General features: G+C 39.7%; 1 protein-coding gene across 1 annotated transcript in view; it reads left to right on the top strand.

Moving 5' to 3' along the window:
* Positions 1–13,791: 13,791 nt before the first annotated feature.
* LOC115786361 (transmembrane protein 132C) overlaps positions 13,792–23,960 on the top strand; it is a 166,002-nt gene continuing 155,833 nt past the window's right edge. Inside the window, exons 1-2 of the mRNA XM_030738486.1 lie at positions 13,792–14,202; positions 15,060–15,637. Coding sequence (XP_030594346.1) covers positions 13,945–14,202; positions 15,060–15,637 — 836 coding nt within the window. The 5' untranslated portion in view covers positions 13,792–13,944. The remainder of the gene's footprint in view (positions 14,203–15,059; positions 15,638–23,960) is intronic.

Genomic DNA, 23,960 nt, shown 5'->3' with positions numbered 1-23,960 from the left:
TTATTACTTCTAGGGTGGACTATTGTAATTCATTATTATCAGGCTGTCCTAAAAGCTCCCTGAAAAGCCTTCAGCTGATCCAAAATGCTGCAGCTAGAGTACTGACAGGGACTAGAAAGAGAGAGCAGATTTCTCCCATATTGGCTTCTCTTCATTGGCTCCCTGTTAAATCCAAAATTGAATTTAAAATTCTTCTTCTCACATACAAGGTCTTGAATAATCAGGCACCATCTTATTTTAAAGAACTCATAGTACTGTATCACCCCAGTAGGCTAACTTGTGGTTCCTAGGATACTTAAGAGTAGAATGGGAGGCAGAGCCTTCAGCTTTCAGGGCCCTCTTCTGTGGAACCAGCTCCCAGTTTGGATTCAGGAGACAGACACCCTCTCTATTTTTAAGATTAGGCTTAAAACTTTCCTTTATGATAAAGCTTATAGTTAGGGCTGGATCAGGGGACCCAATAGGCCTAGGCTGCTGGGGGGGTTCCTATGATGCACTGAGTGTTTCTTTTCATCATGGTTATACAAAACTCTGCATTTAATCATTTGTTATTATTAATCTCTGGGTTTCTTCCATTGTCCTCTCTCGCCCCTCAGCTCCAACCAGTCACAGCAGATGACTGCCCCTCCCTGAGCCTGGTTCTGTTGGAGGTTTCTTCCTGTTAAAAGGGAGTTTTTCCTTCCCACTGTCACTGAGCAAACACTGTCCCAAGTGCTTGCTCATAGGGGGTCGTTTTGACTGTTGGTTTTCTCTGTAATTATTGTAGGGTCTTTACCTTACAATATAAAGCACCTTGAGGCAGCTGTTTGTTGTGATTTGGCATTATATAAATAAAACTGAACTGAATTAATATGAGCATCTGGCTCACTAGGTGAAACTTTTGTTCAGGGGTCTGGTGGGTGCACACTTTAAAATAGAATTTGTATACTTTGAAATGGTGTCTGACATTGGAAAATTTGTGTCTGTTTGGGAAATCAGTGGTGTTGTGTGCAATATAATTGGAGATAAACTATTTTTGAATTTCTGAGGAAAAACAAACATGCCACTGATTTTATTTTGTGTGTATTTTTTCTTGTGTGTAGGTTGGATAGTGGGTGGGTAGTTGGGTGGGGGTGAAATAGTACATATGTTAAACTTTCTTCTTAGTTATGTTTTTAAGATGAAAAATTGAACCGATAAAGGGTTTATTAAAGGTCAAAGGTTTCCTCCCCTCTCCCCTCTTCTCTCCAATCCGCTCTTATCCTCTACTCTCCCTTGCTACTTTGTCCCTATTGGTCCATTAAGTCAGTTGATGCTGCAAGTCCTTTAGCTCCTTTATAAGCAGCTTTTACAAGTTGGCTCACTGACTGTGGACCACTGAAGGATAGAATTGAATGGCACCAAGGCCGAATGGATTTATCCCTTTCTTATATTCACAGCCAGGAGATCTTGGCCTGACACACACACAGAGGCTTTTCTTCGTAGCTTTGTTTTGCTTGAAATAACTTTTACTTTATTTGTTTATCACTCTAACTGACTTCCATGATTCTGAAACTCTAAAGGTAAACAAAAATAAATAAATAATCCGTTTTGACATGTTATTACTGTACAACTTGTTTTAAGTACACAAAAAAAAAAACCCACTGAATTGAACAGGTTATTTATCTGCTTGTATACATCTTCATCACATCTTAGAAGCTCATTACTGTAGTGCTCTACTTCAGAATAGACAAGCTTAAAACACAACATATCCTTGAATATGCCTGAATTTCCCACTGTGGTTGAATAAAACATTTACTTTAATTGTGTATATCTCCTACCCGCAGACAAATCCTTGTCGCTGTTCAGTAAGAAATAGCCATTTGAAATAAAATTACTTGTTCAAAGCACACTGGTTCACCGTCTAGTTGGGAATTACTGTTTTACTGCATATTATTGATAACTTTTTTCAGTTTTTCCTGAAACAAAGATCGTTTGAAGTTGAAATGGCAGCTCATCTTTTAAGTTGCAGAACATGGCACACATTTGGAATTTAATGTATTCCAACAATTCCAAGTATTTTATTCACTTTATTAGGAAAAAAAAAAAAAAGGCTATTCGTGTATGAAAAGAGTCGACTGGGTCTAAAACATATCGACCTAACATAAAGCATATTTCCCTGGTGATTTACCAACAGGCTCTGCATCCAGTACTTTCGATACTGTGTGTGTGGGTGTGTGAGCCAGGATGAATCTGGCATTTTCTACACGCCTCTCCTCCATTTCCGTCTGTGCTGCTCGACTTCCTTTCTGAGAGGTCCTTTCTTTATTTCCCTCTGTCTGTGTCTCTCTCAGTTGTAGGGTGACCATTTGAAATTGCTCTTCACACTTCCCTGCTTCTTCTTCCACCAGCACACATTTACAGTGCGAGACACAGAATGCCCTCCCCACTCCACCCCCAAACCAATCCACCCAGTCAAAGAACCACCCCAATACACGTACAGACACATGCCCACAAACATACATGCAAAAACACATTCTCTGGCATGACAGTCACAAAATTTATATCCACAAAGTCCTTTTCTCGTCATTTCCTCCATCCTTCAGTGAATCTTTCATGCAGTCAATCTCCCCCTGTTTCTCTTACTCCTCAAGGAGAGATTGGATGTACAGAGTGAGGGAAAGTGATAAGGAAATAGGAGAGGGACGGCTCTGTTTAAGTATAGTGAGAGTGGGACATGTTTTATGAACAAGAAGAGAATGGTGGAGAAGGCATATTTCAGTTTAACTTTGACCAGAGTAATCTACTGAGAACTGCAGAAGCCACTATAACCACAGCCTTTAAAACAGCCACTTTAAGGAGTCATCTTGAAAACAATATTGCCCGTCGCCAAACTAAAAGGAAAAAAATACTGGCTGCCACCAGTGCTACCCATCAGCCTCCTGGCATTGGGATCTTTAAATGGCACAAATGCCCTGGGAGTGCAAGTTCTACAACACATAATTACCAGGTCTCAGTAGATCTTAATGGGGTGCATATGAGCCTTAGTGACTTTATTCACCATATCAATTCAACAGCAAATGGCTAAGTAAGAACCAGGAATAAGAAATGCTAAAATCATAATAAATATAAATTGCTGAGAATACTGTCACTTTCTATGACTGCCATTATTATGGTAAGAACGATAGTTGGACATTCTTTTATGACCTTACAGGTTTTTGACTTATATTATATGGCATGGAAGGAACATTGAACGCTGAGTTACTAGAGTGACTAATGAGCTATTACAAATATATCCAGCAAATTTCCATTTTATCATCCCAAAAGGCCCGACTGTTTGTAAGTGAAACGCATTTTTGATGGTATTTATTTGCTGGGTGGTCATAAAATGAAAAGACAAATAACTAGTATATTGGCTGTGTAATATTTTACCTCAAACATGCAGCATTGTCTTCTTCATCACCAAAGAATACTGAGGAAATGTTTTCAGGTTGAAAAATGATGAAGGTTCTTGGCATATGAGAGGAGATGCATATGATCAGTCTCTGTGCAATAACTGACACCACAGTGCTTTGTGGACTTTAAATGACCAAGCAGTGATTTTTGTGTTAGATTTTATCTGTACTGTTGACTGTAACTGACAGGTTTATTGGTGCATGCGGGAACAAAAAAATATGTCCTTCCAACCCCAAAAGGAAATGTGCACTATTAAGAAGTGAAAATAATTTTTTAAGCGTTAATGTTTGAATGCGCTCTCAATCACAATGTATTCTTACCTGCATTGTCATTACAGTATCTATGACCAAACAGTGATTATACCTCATTTTTCAAAGGTCTGTTTAAACACATCGACTCTCCTTATTTGTAATTGGTAAAAAATAATTTAAAAAAGAAACACTTAAATCTATGCACCATTACAGTCGGTCCATTGAACGTCATCATCATTTTGACTAAGACTGAAACAGTGGCACTGGTATATCATACTGTGCCATTGAGAAATCTACAAAATAAAGAGTGTTAATCATACCAAGGTTGCCAAAGTCCAAAGTGTCAGAGATTGTCAGCCTGTTTGATATCCTTCCTGAGTAAATATACCTATGGCATTGCTTCTGATCATGAGCTTATGAATGTTGTAAGAATCTGTACGGTATCTTTCAATTACTTATAAAGAAATTTCCAAACATAAAAAAGTAAACTGGTGGACTTAGATAGTTAATATCAAGTCAAGACAGATCTCGATGTCTTCCTATCAAATCAAAAACCTATGAAAAGATGTAATGACAAAGATAGAGGAAGATGAAGACAAACTGAGGAAGCGAGGAAAGTAATACAGCACACAAGAAGAAATTAAGAAAAAGAGGCAGACAGAAAGAGGGAGGGGGGATGGTAGGGTAGGGGTGGTGGTGGTGGAGGAGAGAGATGGTTACCTCTCATCCACAACCCCTTATGTGGGAAAATGTGACTCCACTGATCCTATGACAGGGACATGAAACAGGTGGTGTGCATGGGTCAGTTTGAAATTTGTGGGGTAGACAAATTTGACAAACACACTTTTGGGCAAGAACAAACTGAGAGATAATTTAATCACAATAAAAAGCGGCCTGCTGGCCTACAGCTGTAGGTCTGTACAATATGTGATATATTGGAACGGAAACTAATTTGGCTGTAGGTCAACCATCACTGAGCTGATACTTACTTTTTTGTTGCAAATTTCAAAAAATTTGTAGAAAAAAAAAGTAAAAAAACTGAAAATCTGTTTGCAACATTCTGCCAATAAACATTTGCCAATAAATAAGGAAGGAGTAGCAATTGATGTTAAAAATCAAATGTGCAGTAATAAGACATCTTTTAACTTGTGAAAATCTGTATCTGATAAGCTCTGCTGGCCGTCGTGAACAGCGGAGCTAAACACGGAGTGAGCTGAAACAATAATTCAACTCTATCCCAGATACACTGTTGTGGCAAAAAAAATTGGGCTTGATGGCCCGATTTGCTTTGTGAACCATATATTTAACTTACGTCTATCTGTAGTCAAAAGTTACAAAAATGACCACTCGCTGCGCAACAATTACAGGATGATTTACTGAAAAAGACAATTTCAAAAAAGCTTAGACAAGAAACAAAATGCTCTCCCAGGAACCACAAAGCACAATCAGAGACAGACAAGGAGGGGGTTCTACCATGCCCACTGTTTTGAGTGGGCATTTTCCACTCATGACTTCACCCCTAGCAGGTGTTCAGCCCCCAAAAAACAGTACTTTCCAGTTTTCTGTTTACTATTTTAGCTACATAACTCTGACCTGAAAATCTCCAACCTATTACTCCTTGCTAGTGCTAATAGCCGTGCCCGCTTGTTAATTGTGGTGACAGGAATCAGTTCCGATAGTGAACCGGTGAAATTCTCAGCCCGGCACGGCGCCGGGCAAACATCCGCTGTCTAGAACCCTGTTTACATTGAAGTAAACAGCATAGCAAGATCACAAAAAAGTGTGTGTGTGTGTGTGTGTGTGTGTTGGCTAGTGCTTTTGACTGACCTGGTCCCTGACAGTTTAAATTGCATCTTTGCCTTTTCTAGTCTCTCCCTCTCCCCTAATATATTTTTCCCTTTCTTCTGACTGTTTTGCCCAGCAACTTTCTAAATGTTATCTGTAGAAATGCAGACAGACTTTGTCTGCATTGCCAACAGGTGCATGCCAGAAAGTGTGGGTCACACCTAATGCATAAGTTACATTGACTTATTCCTGCTTGATATATTATTGCTGATCAGGTTGCAGATCAAAATGACTCTCAGACCACCAGGAAAGGCTCCAGTGCTCCCAACAGACTGTCCACCCCAATAACAAAACTTGTCACAGTAGGATAAATTCCAACTAATGAAGCTTATGCGTAAGTTCAATAAGGAAGATGTGTAATCACTCGGCTGCAAGTTTATTCTTCACGTCACTCTCCCTTGCAGACTCATTCGTGCAGCCTATCTCCTCCCCACCTTACCCAAGTGCTCCATCCAAGTCTCCATCTTTATCTTAACCCCCACCAGTGTCTAGACTCCGGGGGGTCCTGCCCTAATTCCTATCACCACTGGGATTCCCTTCTGCTATGATAAGCTATCAGAGTCTAATCACCAAATAGCTTAATTGAATTCTGTATATCAATAAATCATGTTCAATTCCTCCTAATGATTTCTCCTTAATGAAGTAACATTAGCCTGGATTAAAAAGGTCTAACAGTCAGCACATATAGACATGTTTGAAACCACTCAAAATGAGAACTTCAAAAGCGAATAATCCTTCTTTAACTTTGAGGCAACTGTCTTAAAATAATATCTTTTTTCTTGCTCCTTTTTTAGGCAGCAAATCATATTGTGTATTAAATGGTGTGACTCACCAAACTGGTAACCAAGGAAATGAATGCAGGATATTTTTCTAATCTTAAACCTTTAATTTTGGAGCCCAAACTAACCAGATGGTTTTAATGCCTAAACCTGACCAAACAGCAACCAAAAACTAAGTATTTCAAATGTAGCTCTGTGCTCATTGAGGGGGAGATTAAAGTGTATGCCAGTAAGGCACATCAGATATACAAAAAACCCAAGAAAATATTTATTGAAGTTAAAAAAGCTCCAAATTCCCTACTAGTAAAAGTTTTATTAGACCCTTTGACCTTAGAGAGGTCTGTCAAAATACTAGAGCCTTGTTTTATATTATAGGCTTTGTCTCCAAAATCAAGCCCAGATAGGCTTCATGACACCATCAGGGGTTATTTCTCAGACTTGACATTGTTCCTCTGCAGCCACAGAAGACATTTTACAACTTTTCACAGGTCAAACGGGTTTTCTCATGACACTTAAAATTACATTAACAATTACAATCATTCGAGTTTCCCTTGAAGATTAAAAAATATCATTAACACCGGTGAGAAGAAATCACACTGGACGGTATCAGGAGGGACAGACAGTGAGAGAAAAAGTGATAGAGAGACCACCAAAATAAACTCCATGCTTGTGATGAATGTGCTGCTCAGAAATAGAAACCTCATCCCTCTCTCATCCTCTTTCTCCCTGTTATCGCTCCTCCTTAACCACTCTTTCCTTCCTTTCTTCCATAACTCACACCATCTCTATTTATCTCTCTGTATCTGTCTCCAGCTCTTTCAGTTTCCCCATTTCTTTCCGTCTCCCTCTCTCAGATAGTGTGCCATCTGTGTGATCAATGGCGTTCATTCTTTTCGGAAAATTCTCCCATAATAGATTTTCCTTCTCGTGCTGCGTCCGCACTGAATAAAGCAAAAGCAACCTGATGTTTTGATGCTTTTATCAAACATGTTTAAGTTCTGGACATTTGGTGGATTTCAACAGCTCACAAGTATGCAACTGCAGTAGTAGAAATATTTTACTTTTAAATACATGCTCACAATTACTTTGCTGCAAAGCCATCCCTAAAAAAAATATTTTTTTATTATTTTTTATTTGTTATTTATTATTTGTTATTTGTTCAAGTGTACAACAAAAATAGACAAAGGTACACACATGAACAACAGCAGGTCTGGAGGTACAATTAGTTGGCTGATGATTGTCATACATTGGGGGGGCACGGTTTTCCCCTGTGGTCACAAAACAAGAACACAACCAATTTTCCAACAGTATCACTCTTATGTCAATTTGCCACCACAGAATACAGACCTGCTGTATGGAAATGCTGCTGCACTTCCCCACCCTCTTCCTACTGCAACCATGTGCAAGGAACTTTTCATTGCTAACACCAAATTGCTAATACCAAACAATGTTGTTAAATGACAACTTGTATCCATAAGAGTTGTTACAAGGTGAAAAATGAGGCAATGGAGGCATTGTAGGACTGGAGCATATTACAAGTTTGACTGGCTCCATCACAGAGCATATGAAATTCTGTGAACATACCATCTTACCCACTAAAACTTTATGTTGCTTTATGAAAAACAAGGCCTGGATCACTAGTGACATGAAAGAACTACTTAAATAAAAAAAATAAAAAGAGCCTTCAGGTCCGGGGACAGGGAAGAACTGAGGAGGCCGCAGCAGGACCTGAAGGTGAAGCTCAGGAAATGCAAGGACTCCTACAGGAGGAGGCTGGAGGGCAAACTCGAGCAGAACAACATAAAGGCTATGTGGAGTGGAATGAATAAAATCACTGGGTTCAAGGGGACAGGCAGACAAGCACAAGCAGCCTAGAGACAACAAATGAGCTGAGCAATTTCTTCAACAAGTTTAGTTCAGTCCTCTGCTACCTCCTCCATCATACACCCTGGCTTCCACATACCCCCACTACCTTCACTGATTTTTCCCTTCTCCTCTGCTTCCCCCCCAAGTGAATCAGACTCCTCCACCTCTGATAAAACACCCCCTGCTTGCCTGTGACTTCCGGCCAGGGTACAAGACAGCCGGAAAAACTAAACCAGGGCAAGGCTACAGGCTCTGATGGTATCAGCCCTCGGGCTCTGAGGACCTGTGCTGGCCAGCTGTCTGTGATCCTGAGTCACATTTACAACCTGTCTACAACCTGAAGCAAGAGAAGATACCGGTGTTGTGGAAAGCATCATCCTCTTCCTAGATCAAAGAAGTTGATACCATCAGAGCTTTAGTCACATTGTTGCCTAAGCTTATACACAGGAAAAACAGCGACTGGAGACCATAGCACAACCAAATTTATTGCAAACGTATAGAATGAGCTTCTCGCTGCTTTTGAAGATGGTGACCAAGTATGTATCTACTCGCAGTCAGTTGCTCCCTTGAATGTGACCTTGGTGCATCAAGAAACCAATAAAACAGGTGGAGTCGATTGAATTTATGTTTAAGTTTAAAAATTCAATGTATTCACCACGAAGCCCCGTATTTTTCTTAGTCAGAAGGATGTTGCCATCCTATTTTTACTCTACTGTGACTGAGCCATTACCAACTACTGACCAGTTGCCCTCACATGTGATGAAGGTGCTGGGCAGACTAGTTTTGGCCCATCTGAGACTGCAGGTGAAAACATCTCTTCACTCTCCGCAGTTTGCAGTTTAATGTGTCATCTGGGAGTGGCTGATACATTAATCTGCATGCTGCAGAGAGTCTACTGTAATCGTGATGGTCACAGCTAAATGGTGAAGATCACCTTCTTTGATTTGTCAAGTGCAGTTAACACAACTCAGCCACTACAGGAGATGTCAGTAAACACATTCACCATCTCATGGATTACTGACTACCTGAAATGTGAGGCAGTCTTCTGTCTGATCTGGTGACGTGCTGTCTCCATTCCTGTTCACCTTTTACATGTCAGATGGAGGTGTACGCACTGAGGCTGGATACAGGAAGGGGATGAGCAGGGTCTATTTGCTGACATCCTTCAATGTGTGCAGCAAAATGTTGGTGATATTCTACCAGTTAATCATGGGGTGCGCAGTGTTCTTTCAAATTGTGCCTGTAGAATAAATCACTGTAGGGGTAAATGTGTTTGTAGTGCATTATGAGTGGTCAGTAAGACTAGAAGAGCCCTATAAAAATACCAGTTCATTCCATTCCACAGTAAACCAGGAACAACATTTTCAATTTGACACATTCTGCTTTGGCAATGAATGGCAACCCTGCACCTGATAAACATATTGACTTAAGGATAATGCATCTGAGAATGTTTTCATATTAAAGTCCTTCGTTCTCCATTTTTATGTTTACAAATTTACTCTAATATGCCCTCTCGTCTTGTACTGATGCTCTCTAAACATGCACGTACTTGCACACTTGCAGGCTCATTTTCAAACAGGGTTTATGTGAGAGATAGCCTTTGTGTATGTGTGTGTGTGTGTGCCTTTCCCTAATTAAATTTAAAAATGGGAGTCAATATTTAACCAACACAATATCAAGCAGGGGCGATAACATTATCAAATCTTGGTATCTGTCCTTTTCACTCATACCCATCTGGTTTTTCTCTTGCTCTCTTTCTTCCTTTCTCGCTTTTCCTGTCCTACACGCTCCACTGTGTTTTGATTACTGGCTGAATTTGTGTGTCTGCACTTGGAAATAGAGCAGGATGGGCATTTTGAGAGAGGGAAGAAGGATCACAGATGGGCCTTGTCAAATCTCGGTACATCTGGCTATCTCCCTGGCCAGTTTTTTTACACACACACACACACACACACACACACACATAAAGACACAAAGCTCTATACTTATACTTCATGGCCATTTCATGAATCATGATCACACATATGCAAGGATGCATAAAATCACAGATACAGTTTTGAACACGTCACATAAACACACACACGCATACTTAACCAAACATGCGCATGAATGAAACGGACACACTAGAGTGCTCATAAATACACACACACACAGACAAACTGTGCAGCAGGACACAGTAGGTATGGACTCCTGTTGTGGTTTATGGTTGCCAAAGAAATGATGGCAGGGAATCAGGATCATGCCAGGTTTAAAGGTAGCCAATGGCATATCAGTGTCAGATGACAGAAGGCCTACTCTGACTTGTTGTATAGCGCCACCAACTGAGCTGAAATTGATGTGCTAACTAATGTACTAACATTGCAATCACACAGTGATCAGTGCAACAATACTATATTGAGAAGGCAATATTACACTAACCTTTAGTGACTCCCCCCCCCCCCCCCCCCCCCCCCCCCCCCCCTTCACACACACACACACACACACACCCTGTTTCTTATATTGGATGATGTTAATAACTCCATCCAAGGGTCAACTTTTGCCTGCATGAAAAAGCTCTGCGTGCACGTATGTTTATCAGCTGTTCAATGTCCCTGTCTGGGACTGGGACATATGGTTCATAGACTCCTGTGGACACACACACACACCCACACACACACACACACACACACACACACACACACACACACACACACACACACACACACACACACCTTAAAGGCACACATAATGATAAAAGAAAAATGGAAAAAGAAAACCTGAAGCTTGCTAAGCAAATGTACTGATTCTATGACCACATGACCTAACTGCCAGACGGCATGATTATTTCAAGCTACATCAGAAAACTGACTGCAGGCACATTTCAAAAGATCTTTTTTTCACCAATGACTCTCAACCTCCAAGAATAATAGGCACCAAAACATGAAGTGCTTATCTCCACGCTGCAGCCATAAATCTGCATAATGTTGCATAATGCTGATCTCTAATACTACATGAAGTTTGATATCATGTAATAAATATGACATCATCTTTATAGGTTATTTTTTAATGGATAAAGCCAAAGCACTGAATAGCAATGAAATTAATATTCTTTTTACATATTCCAAAAGCCTCTTATACTATAGAGCCAACTACTCAGGACCGAATAGGTCAAATCTCCTGCATTGTTTGCAATATATAGAAAAAATGGTGTCGGTTAAGCAGTAAAGTTCTTCTATATTCAACAGTTTGCAGGAGTCTTCAGACTTTCTCCTTTCCCCCCATGCACCTGTGAAACCGTTGTGCCAGAAACCTCTGCTCTGCTTCTATACTCTCAAAAAATAAAGTACTTTTGCTTACCTTGTACCATTATTGGTACTATGGCTTGTCACTGGGATGTACCATCTAAGGTACTGTCATTGTACCCTTGACAGGGGTACTTTATTTGTACCCTCTGTACCCTACAGAGACCCATCTTTAGCCTCTGGTGATAATATTATACCTGATGTAATGGTTCAAGACCCGACCTTTTAAAGAAGGTGGAAAACTGGGTACCCACTGATTTATATTATATATATTTTTTTAATTATTATCCATTAATCCACTTGACTAGCATGTAGCTAGCATCTATCTGTTCCAAATATCTGATCTGAGCCAAGATGTTGTCGTATGTGGTGAAGTGTAACGTAAAACATATTAGCATCTTCAATCAGTCAAATGCTCTATTTGCACATTTTTCCAGATATAGTTCAGTTTTTCTTTGCCTATTTTTTTTTCTCTTTCCTTTTGTTTAGTCATCTTCCACTGCTTGAGTCTTCTTTCCTTTATTCCATTGCTCTCTCACTGTCTTCTTTTCCCTCTGCTTGTCTCTCTCCCTTTAAACTTTTCCCTATGTGCCCACGCACCATAACCAAACCAGCCTGCTTATTCATGTTACACTGAGGTATCACTTTATTTCTGTGCTATTATTTTTTTTTTTTCTGTGTAGTCGCCTCGGTATGACTTGCCCCAGACAGCGCTACGCTGTCCCACCCTCATTATATTTTCACACTTCGCTTCCCTAGGACACAAAATACACACACATTTCCACACAAACATACTGCAGTATGTGTGTCTTTTGTTTGTACCAGCATGGGTTCAATGGAAATCCATCTGTGTGCTTTTTATATGTGTGTATAGGGAAATGCATTACTTTTTTTTTTTTTTTTACCATAGTAGGCTGTTATGTAGGCTATTCATTCAACACAGTCTTCCACAATATGCTTATTTTTAATTTCAGTGACTGCCATTCCCACATTAAGTTTAACACTGCACTAGAGACATTTGGTAATTTGTTAAAATTTGGTAACCTTTTCTCTGCCATAAATGTATACCAAATGTCTTTGTTAGCTATATAGCTAACCTGCCAAAGCTCAGCTTAAATAGACCATAAATAATGTTCTCAGTGACCAAAAACCCACTGTCACCCAACTCAATGTTGCTAAATCCAAACTGATGGACAGAAGGAGGTTTCTTTCTTAATCTGTGCCCCCTTCAGACCGCAAGGAAAAGCGCATGAAATAATTAGATTAATTAATTTAGAAATGTCCTGCACAATAAAACAAAACTGTTCTGACACTGGTTGAAAAAGTTCTTGTGTAGGATTATCAAAATAAGTTTCCAGGGTGTTAAGTGCACACATCTGAATCACTGGTAACATTTATGGTGACTGAAAACCAAACTTAGTTACAGAAGAACCAAACTTTTCCTTGATTTTTATTAAACTGTAATTAACTGTGGAGCCTGTTGTCATTTAGCTTACATTCACAATTAAACAGGTCACATTAAGTGATCAATTTTGTGCTTCAGTGCCTTGCATAATAAAATGCTGATAAGCCACACAGATGAGGGTTTAAGGTTAGAAATAAAAACTCCCTCCCAGTACAGCACTGTTATTGGAATCCCTTGCCCTCTTTGGAACTGAGATACTGTGCCAAAACCACAGTAATCCTAGGCTCCAAACTCCCAATGTTTATGAAATGCCTGCAAATATGCTGGGAGATGGATAAAAAAATTGAATGTAAATATATGGAAATAAACTGCAAAAGAGCAATATGTCATTTTTGATATATGCCTGTGTAAGGCCTTTAGAGTGAGGATGAAAAACTGTGATGCATTAATGTAACCTGTGATGCTGAGTCTATCACTACTACACACAACTAATGTGTTTATACATATTTTGTTTTGTAGAGAAACTATAGGGAAATACTATGGACTTTAATCTGTGTTAGTGGGTTTTTACACATGTATAAGTTTATGATTAAAAGCTGACTGATGTGTGCATATGTTTATATCACTGTAGACATTTCTGCTCCACAACCCAAGCTGGGAGCCTTGCATTTAAACACTTGAATTTATTTTAACAGATGATTAGCGGCTTTGGATTTCTGCAAAAAAAAAAGAAAATGACACTGCAAGCAGGACGAGTCTTAAGCAGGCATTACATATCTGTTTTATGAGAGGAATGTTTTTATAATTATAATGCAGTTAATCTTCTTCTTTTCATTTTTCTCCTTCCCCATCCTTTCTTGTCTTTTTAACAACTACTGCTTTTTTTATGTGCTTTTTTCCCTCATTTCCTATTTTCCTCATATATCACCTATCTCTCATCAGTGTCTGACAGCCCATCAGCAGCAGCGGGCGGTGGACCAGGCGGAGGGCCGGACTCCTCCCAGTCCCACTTTTCCTCCTCTCTCCCCACCTACCTCCCCGTCCAGTGCCAACTAAGTGGTGCTGATTCCGCCTTCTTCCTACGAGAAGCCAATCAGGAGGTGATGCGAAATGGCAGCCTATCATCACGGACTGAGCCCTTCTTTCTCCACCAGCTAGAACCAGGCGTTTCTGCCCCGCAAGCCCTGCCAAGTGTAAACTGCAGTTATGGAAATATGAGCATTGAGCAGCCAATCCCTGTGGAACTGCTTCAAGGTCCACCACCACATCTGCTGCTCTCAACAACCCACGTGACGTTGAACTGGAAAGTCAAAGGTCAAGTAGTGGTGCCCAAAGTGGGGTCAACAAGGCCCTGGATACAGGTAACTGTTTGAATTTGGATATCTTTTTCAAACTTTTTCTTGCTTAACTGAATAAGCTTTGAGGCTTCACATCCAATATACTTACCCATTCAGCAGGCACTAATCATATTCTTGGGTAATTTATTTGCCTTATTTTCCTGTTTAGTAGGAATCCATTTATTATTTAATGAAAACAATGCAATTGCACCTTCTGTTAAAAGCAAGATTTTCTTTTTCCTGTTAAACCTGCTCCAAATAATTTTTGGCCACTTGGGGCAGTGGGGTGTAAAGCTGAAACAGAGAGCAGCTACACTTAAATGTTTGCATATCTAGGGGAAAGTAAGCACATTAATATTTATCACATTTGTGTCCATCTGATGGAAGCAATTCCAATATTCAATTTCTGTCATCTTTGTTATGGTTTCCTGAAATTCCAGAGGGAAACAGTACAGTTCTGTAGCAGCTAAATGCTCCATTATGTTCACAGGCTAGTTGCCCACTTTTTTATTTTTGCACCGTACAGCAGGGGAAATATAAGAGCAGTGAGAGTAAGCCAAAACAATAAAGCTGTGGTTCAGAAAATGAAACCAATGAGCTGTAAAGCTAAGAGGCTGCAGAGTCAGGTGATAATTCTCTCTGGCTTCATCACCAGGAGAAATACCCTTTACACACAGTAATTTGGTCCAGTTCTTGTACAACATAAGAATATTAATTTGGCCAGCCTTAATGAATATAAAGACATCCGAGATCTGTAAATGACACAGAAGAAAATGGTTTTATAGGACAGAGAGAGATAGGTAATTTATAGTCTAGATTGTGTATTACTAGTTGTCCAGATGCATCCATTATGATGTTATAGGCATTTGCTTCCTTTTCAGGTACTGTTTTACCTGGTAGGGCGACGCTGGGATGAGCCTGACCCGCCTCCTCCATCCCTCTTCCCATGTGTCAGGGCCTTGGCCATCCGTGACACTAGTGAAGCAGCACCCTCGGCAGGCTGCCGACTCATGGGACCATCTGGTATCTGTGTTGTCCGTCTGGAGATTCCCCCAGCTTGGTTTACACCACCACAAGTGAGAAAAAGACCTCCTGAAGTGGCTCTGCCATCAGTGGATGTGTATTACTCAATTATACCAGTGGAATGGGCCGGTCAAGACTGTCCTTCCATTGTTAATGAGCCATGGAAAGCTCCGAGCGCAAATGCTGGGCCTCATGGAGGCCTGGCCATGGGCCTTGGGGGACAGTGGAGCACCCTAGTGGATGGAGGTCTTCAGGACATGCTGAAAGCTGGTTCTGTTGCAATGAGCATGGGCCCTGTTTCTGCCAAAGGAGAAAGACTACAGTTAGATGACAATGTGGAAGTTCTGGAGCCTCCCAGCCCTGTTCGTCTTGGCAGAACTGTGGCGTTTGCTATCTACATGAAGACAGATTCAAATATGGAACAGTTTACATTGAGGTGGGAATGTATATGCTTTCACTTTATCGTCTGGCTTCAGTTTTATTTGTCACTCTGATCTGCATTTCAGTTTCACTCTGATTCTTTTTTTTCTGTCATCTTCACTTATTCCTTTCCTTCCCATCCGCTCTCTCTCTCTCTCTCTCTCTCTCTCTCTCTCTCTCTCTTCCTTTAACACTGCTGCCTCCTGAGGTTGATGGCTGTCACCTTTGTGTACTCAGCCTCTTTCAGGAGCCAGCAATGCAAATAACAACTTCATGAATATTCATGTGTGATCCAAGGAGGAAAGAAAACATTGAAAATGAAAAGCAGGAAAGTGAAAAGGGTAATTCCGAGGGACTGAAGGATGGGAAGACTGAGAAATATAAGAAATAAGGTTAGCTACATTTTTTCTGACGTAAGCAGCAGGATGTTTTCATGTGATTGTTTGTAGGGAAAAACATTATTTCCTGATGACATTAAGATTACAACCCCTGATCTTGAGTTAGTATCAATATCTGCATTCACTCTCTGCTTCATCATTTCACTATCTTTAGGGATTCAGGCTGACAAATGATAGATGTGCAAATTTATCATTCTATCTAATGTACATCCCAGCGCACATTGGAATGGATTGCTGTGGTATTACTATAAAAATGTACTCCTATGAGGGTTAAAACAGCGCAGAATATTTTTGAGTGCTTTGCATTTATTCAAAGAGAACCTCTATGATTCCCATTGTCACATTAGGCTTGAATATTGTTTTTGAACATTTGCAAAAGATTTCACGAGATTTTACCTGGTGAAGGTTGGGCAGCAAGAAGTATTTGGAACAGCTTCAGTTGCTGCATATTTCCAAAGGATGCGTTGCTTCTGGATATTCAGAATTCTCACAACTGGAAATAATCTGTTTGCTTTAGACAAGGGTGCTGCCTGAGTACAGATTTCAGGAGGCAGCACATGTGACACCCATCCGCTTGTTGCAAATTCACTGCACAATTATCTGCTGTATTTTTACATGAGCGCAGTGACCGCCATGGTGTAGTGGTTCGCGCATTTGCATTTGCATGCAAAAGATCCTCAGTTCAAAACCAGGAGGACACATGAACCCAGCCTCAGTGGGTCAGAAGCTAGTGTGCTCCTAGTGCTAATTCCAAGGTTGGATAAATGGTGGGGGCTATCTGCTGTAAAAATCTCTGCCAAATCAAACATGTGGTTCCAACTGTGGTGGTGACCCTTGGGAGATAAGTAAGTGGTGAAAAGTACCTTTATTCTTACATGGGTGCGGTCAGATGTAACTCGGATTTCTCATATCCACCTCAGGTGACCTGACTTCATGTCTGTTTTTTTCCTACACACTTCTGACTACTAATATTATTTACAATGTTAAAGTAAATTGATGCATGTAATTAATGCGTGTTCTCACTAGCAGTGACAGTCAATTAAAAGTGAAGAATGATGCTATGTAGCATTAATGGCCAAAGAGCAATAAATGTTTATTAATTTACTTTGACTATTAAGAATTCAACTTGTTGTAAAGCTTGGCATACACTACTGAGTAATTTGTACCACCCAAGCAGTCACAGCAAGACTAGCAGGGAGATGGTTAAAGATTCAGAGTCACAGGAAGGTGGTAGGACACAGAGTCGCATTACTGGGGTTTTATGCATTAACTAAGGGACATAGGTTGAAAAGCTTGCAAAGCTGATAATCGCAGAGCAGTTTACGAAACACTTTACAGTCACCATCTGACTAGTCAAAACGAATGCAGTAGGGAAGACTTGTAAGGAAGACAATTATATACAATTTTAAAAACAACAACTGACTGCAGAGTTAAGGCATTATTTATTATAACTGAATTAATTAGAAGCCTTTATTGGCAGTTTGGTGTCATGCAATGACATCCCACATCATACTGCACATTATTGTTGTGCATTTTTTTACTTTTACGTGCCAATAATCAATAATACCCTGACATTCATGCTAATGCTAACCTTTTCACATGTCATTAAACAGCATTAACTGACACCAGAAAAAGGTTATAGTTAGGGTAAAGGCCAGGGTTAGGACTCGTGGCATGAGAAGAAAGATGGAAAATCAGTGAAAAGCTTACCGATGACAAGTGAAATATGAGCTAATCATAAGCAAACATGTGATATCACTTTTTTTTTTGGTGTTATTGGTGTGAATGAGCTTTGTAACACTATAGATTTACCATAATTTTCCTACAGATGCTGAAAAAAAATCTTTAGGTCACTTCAACACACTGCAGGGAACAACAAGTGGCCAGACTGCACTGCACCTTCGACCTGCTGACAAACACAGAGGGAAATAAATACTACTCCACCAACATCCAACACACACTATTTCTCTCTGCCATGGATACACACATACATCATATGAAGATACACATACACTGTAGATGTTTGTTTTTATGTCTAATATACTGCATGTGTGTATTTAAAACACACACACACACACACACACACACACACACACACACACACACACACACACACACACACACACACACACACACACACACACACACACACCTGTAGAAGTGATGAGGTATGATGATTTGGTTCCCCCTACAGACACTTTGTCTTCATTGTGGAACACCCTTGTTGTGTGTATGATTATATATTGTCTTGTGTGTATGTACTTGTGTCTGTTACTGCTAGAGGAAAAAAAAATCATCCTCTTCTTTTTTTAATGGCATTCAAACTTCTTTTTTTCTTCTCGTGGCCTTTTATCTGTTTTTATCTGTTTTTGCGGTTCTGCTTCTTTTCATTGTTTGCTCTCTCACACATTTGTTCACTTGTGTTTCCGTTTTGAAGAATGTGCAACTTGTATTCTACTTAAGCATCCCCTATCTTCATGTCTAAGCTGACAAATGTGCATGTGTGTGTGTGTCCTACCTGCAAGTCTTGCCCTTTGCCCAAGCAAACAGTTCAATGGATAATCTCCCACGTTAGACGCAGAGTCAGACATGTAATAAGGCTTAAGTGGATTTCATTCCTGTGTGTGAGCACGAGCGGGTGTGCGAGTATGTATGTGTACGACACATAATAAGCCTTAAGTGTGCTCCATTACGCTGAGGTGATGTGATTATGATAAACTGCTGAAGAGATGGAGGGACACGGAGAAAAAAACGAGTGAGAAAGACGTACAAGAGGCAGGAAGGATAGAAAGGAATAAAAAAAGAAAAATGAAATGTTTTAATGAGAGAAATGGTAAAGTAAAATATTTCACTTCCTCATACTGCTAAAAATTAACTAAAAATAAGATGGAAAGACAGATGACAAGAAGCAGCATGCATTTACTAAATGGGAGTGGGCATCCTTCCTGCATCACCTGCCACTGAGCTTGTAGTCTCACATAACCGTACATGATTCTGTCACTTTGGGAAGAAACTACATGTCTGCGGACAATGAGCTCAAACTGTCTGAGACAGTTACAAATCTTCTTTTTCCATTTTTTTCCCTTACATTTCAAGTCACAGCTTCCACTCTGATCATTTAAATGTTTCATTCTTCTGAGCCACATTTAGTCAAAGTCGCAGGTATCACCAGATTCATCTCTGTCATCACCGAACTTCACTTTGAGCATATAATTTTATGTGTTGTTAAAACAGATACCTCGCTTTGTTGATTTCATTAATTTCCTTTTATGGAACAAGAAGAAGTAAAGAAGTAAAAATCCATTTTCTTTCACTTATCCGATTCAGGGTCACCAGGGGGGCCGGAGTCCAGTCAGCTCTCACTCATATTTTAAACATAACTAACAGTCAGCTTCTAATCATTTGCAGAGTTTGAAGTAGTCAGTTTTTTTAAATAATAATTAAAGTTTAAAAAAATATTAAAATGCTCTTTTGTAGAGACAGACATTAATTTGACAAAATGATTTTCTTCAAACTCTCCTCTGCTCATTAACCATGTGACTGAGAGAAAGAAAACCCGTGCTAGATGAATCTCTAATTAGTTTTTAACACATAGACGCTAAGGCTTTTATAAACAATCGAAGCACTCTGTTTTAATGGGTCAAACATAAATTGACTCTTGGACTCTTTGTACATTAGCCAACATTCAAGGAGAACATGGAAAGGAGAGACCTTTTTGTTAATTAGAAAACACCTGAGAAAGAAGCCAGTCTGTGTATCGTCTTATTCTTTTCACAAATTAGAGATGGGTTGTTTGTCTGAAGTTTTTTTTGCTTATCTTCTTATGTCAGTATTTTTCACTTACATCTTATTAGCTGTAGATTCAGGTAACTCATCTTCAGTGCTGTGGCTCCTGGCAGCTTTCATTTACTCCCTTTGGGCTCCTTCTGTCTTCTCTTCCAACGTGCATTTTGTTAATTGGAACATCCTTAAAATGATACATTGAGGAGATTAAGGCCATATGTATTAGAAAAAAATCAAAGGGAATGGGATACAGACAGCAGAAGCAATCTGTGATGTGGTGTTGCTACAGTGGGGTACCTAAACATGGATTTATGGTTCAGTTTAACTTGTGTTTCCATTTCCTTTACTATGCCAGTTTTTTCAGTTAAAGCGACAGTTACTTCTTGTTGAAAATTAAAGCTCATCCCATACTTTTAAGCATCCTTCTTAAATGTAATTGGAATTTCTTCCGTATGAGAGAAGGACTGTAAAACGCTTGCGTTCGTCCTTTAAAAAAATCTAGACCCTGAAGCATTGACACAGTGATGTTGATAATGGATTGTTACAATGTTACAAACCTCCCTGTTTCCACAATATCGAGTTCCACCTCAAACCAAAAGTGCCAGCACCAGAACACACTGTTCTATGTTCTTTGTTGGGGGTTGCTCAACTTTAAAACATGACTGTAGGTTGTGATAAAAGCTAGCACATTCTATCTGGCCATGGATGGATGCTTTCTCACAGCCTTTTTTTTTTTTTTTGCTTGCTCTGTTGCCTTTCTGCACTGTAGGTAAAGGCAATCAGTGTTGTTGGCCAAACGCTCGGTCCAGCCCAGGGCATAGCTCTGCTATATATTTGTTACTGTAAGCTATTGTTGCAGTGTCCACAATATGGTGCACCCTTGAGTAAGAAATCATAATAAATAAGAACTTACCTCTTTAATGCATTCAGTCTGAGCTCAGCACAGCAGAAAATTACTCAAATAAAAAAAATAAAACCAAAATACGCAAATTAGTTAGCATCTCTTTACTCGCTCATCGGTAACACCACTGCCTGCAACTTCAAAAGAGGAAAACCGGGGCAACACTTGATGACGAATTCATGTTAAGTGCAGCTCCAATTCAGTCAGCATTCAGCCAAAAGTATTTAATAGTGTCTAAATCTGTAGAAACCCTTGCCATAGCAGTTTGATGTTTTGAATCAATAATTAGTTGAGCATTTCAGCATTTCTCATCAGTGGGAATGTTGACAGGCTGAGGGTCAAAGTGATTAGTAGCTATCTCATTAAAAAGCTGTCATCTTGAACTGTGCTATCGTTGTTTGGTTAGCTAATTAGTGAGATGATTACTGATGAGGGAAAAATGCTTTGTGTGTGTATGTGTGTGTGTGTGTGAAATGTAGACAGACAGAGACAGATTATCAAAAGGAAAATATGTTTTTCTTAGTGCTTGTGTTGTCCCTATATTGTTTGTTTTATCTCACTCTATAGACCAATTCATAGACGCACCCTTCTGGAAATTTGACAGGAAAGCATCCCGACTACTTTGTCACAGTGACAGTCTTACTAGGTCTGATCCAGGGACATGTCAGGGTTTTCCACACTTTGACTCTTCAGTCCCTTTCGTCTTATTTTGAAAGGTCAAACATCTAGAAAGTTAAAAGTTAATTGAGCTGCTTCGCTCAAAAGAAATCCTAGTCCTGTAGTCAGACATACTCCAGTTATACGTCTTTAATTGCTCAGATGAACAACCCAAAATGGGTGAAAAAGGTGCCTTTTGTGACACAACAAATAAAAATATTTCTCTGTGAAAAACATCACATTTCCATATTGCTGTCAACGGCTCAGAATAAAAGCAGGCAAGTAGGGGATTATAATCCACAATAATAAGATGTGTGATATAAAACATTTTTTAACCTGTAGTGTGCTTACCAGTAACAGCAGACCAGAAAGTGACACTTAGAGCTGCAATATCAGCCCACACATCATAACCAAGTGGCAGGTTTAGGCAGCTTCAAAGAATAGCTGCTTCCTTATTTTTTTTTAATAGTATAAAATATTATAAAATAGTTGCAAATTGGATTTCAAGGTAAGAAATTGAGATAACTAGGCAACCTAAATGCACCTAAAGCATCAAACATCTTAGTATGATGACTGTAGCATATGCATGCATGTCTGTTACCAAACTCCTAGACACATTAACCACATCAACCAATCTATATGCAACTTACTACATGAACTGCCTAGGGTACCAGGATCATAAACGTCTTTATAGCTTTTGGGAATTATTTTTAGAACACTCAGATTCTTACAAACATGTTATGTGTAGCAGCTGATCTCATGGTGACATTATGTGTCTGTAAAGAAATTTTGATGAATGATTTTTAGTGCAGTGGCACTTTGGGGTAACTGGAATGTGTTGTCATGCATGTCTGTAAATAAGTGTTCATCAAACAATCACGCTAATAGTGCCTGTAATTGATTACTTTTTCTTATACAGTGACTATACAGCTGTCAAAGAAGAAGATTAAATATGTGTTTATTATTTATGTCTTTAGTGTTTATGTACAGCCGTTTTTACCATCTGACTATAATGATGATAAAAAGAATAATAGAAGTTAACAAGCGCCGCAGGTCTGGCTGGTTATATGTAATATCTAGTGCTAAATAAACCAAATACTCCATCTTAACTATGATTCTTTCAGTCCTGACATGACTGAATAAGGGACAGTAGGGAAAGTCATGACTGACTGACACAACACTGTCACTTTAAGGCCTTGACAAATCCAGCATATATACCATATTCCATTTCTACATCGATCTTATTTATTTCTATTGTGTGTTGTGTATTTCTTGTTTTTAGTTTTAGTTTGTGAGTTTATGTGCTGGTTTAATTATTGTCCCAGTTGTTGTTTCTCTGTGAGTTTGTGTGTGTATGTGTAGAGATTAGTGGATTTTTCCTAGGATCAGAGGGGAGATGTAGGTCTAAGGACCAGCTTGTCCTCTCTGGTGGTTACACTGCACACACACACGCCTTACCCTCTGTGTCTCTCTCTGACTCACACGCATGCGCGCGCACACACACACACACACACACACACACACACACACACACACACACACACACACACACACACACACACACACACACACACAGAATGCAGAGGATGCCTTTATTCCACAAAGCTCCACCATCGATTTCACCTCAAAGGCTCTCTCTCACCAGCAGAATCAATTGTATTTTGTGACTGTGTATATTTGTGTGAGTGTGTGCGTGGACTTGAGAAACTATAAAGCATATATTAGCATTATAAATACTAATACACACTATGAACATCCAACTCTGTTTTGGGGACAAAAAGAATACGATTGAACTCGTTAGATTTAAGGTTGCTTGATGTGGAGCTGGGCGGCGCAGTGGCACAGCGGTTATTTCCTTCACCTCACAGCAATAATGTCCTGGGTTTGAATCCGCTGGCTGGGGTCTTTCTGCGTAGAGTTTGCACGTGCTCCCTGTGCCTCTGTGGGTTCTCTTCGGGTACTCTGGCTTCCTCCCACAATCCAAAGACATGCATGTGTTAGGTTAACTGTCAATTCTAAGTTGTCCATAGGTTTGAATATAAATGTGAATGATTGTCAGGCAGCATGTACCCCGCGTTTTGCTGCATGACAGTTGTCCCCCATGACCCTAAGATTGTGTACAATTCATTTGAAGTGAAATGAAACTGTATACTTGGTTAAAATATCAATGAACTAAAGCTCATGGATCTGCACCCGTAAGAATAACCTGTTAAACATTTTTCTATATCTGAGTGAGCATCTCCCACCTTTTTTTCCCCTCTGCACAGTGTCTCTGTATTGTTGTCTTCCTTTGTGGCTCGATCTTTTTTCTTTTTTTTTGACATATTCACTAAAGGAAATCTTTTACATCCCTTGGATCAGAGATCACTTTTGTTGTCCATTCTCTATTTCAGCCTGTGCTTCTGCAGAAGCAGCGCAGCACTCTAGATAATCACCTTAGCCATTAAATTGGTCTCCCCACAGCATGTACCTGCACTTGCATGCAGTATATCTCTCTTTAGCCTATTCTCTGCTTGAATTGCCATGTTTCTCATGCATACTATGAGCAAAAAATCCTTCATGAATTCAGACTGAAGGAAAATGTATCACGTCAGGTCACA

This window comes from Archocentrus centrarchus, chromosome 9, assembly GCF_007364275.1.
Source record: "Archocentrus centrarchus isolate MPI-CPG fArcCen1 chromosome 9, fArcCen1, whole genome shotgun sequence".
Taxonomy (NCBI): Eukaryota; Metazoa; Chordata; class Actinopteri; order Cichliformes; family Cichlidae; genus Archocentrus; species Archocentrus centrarchus.
The sequence above is the reverse complement of the archived record's forward strand: the minus strand, read 5'-3'. Positions and strand labels throughout refer to the sequence as shown.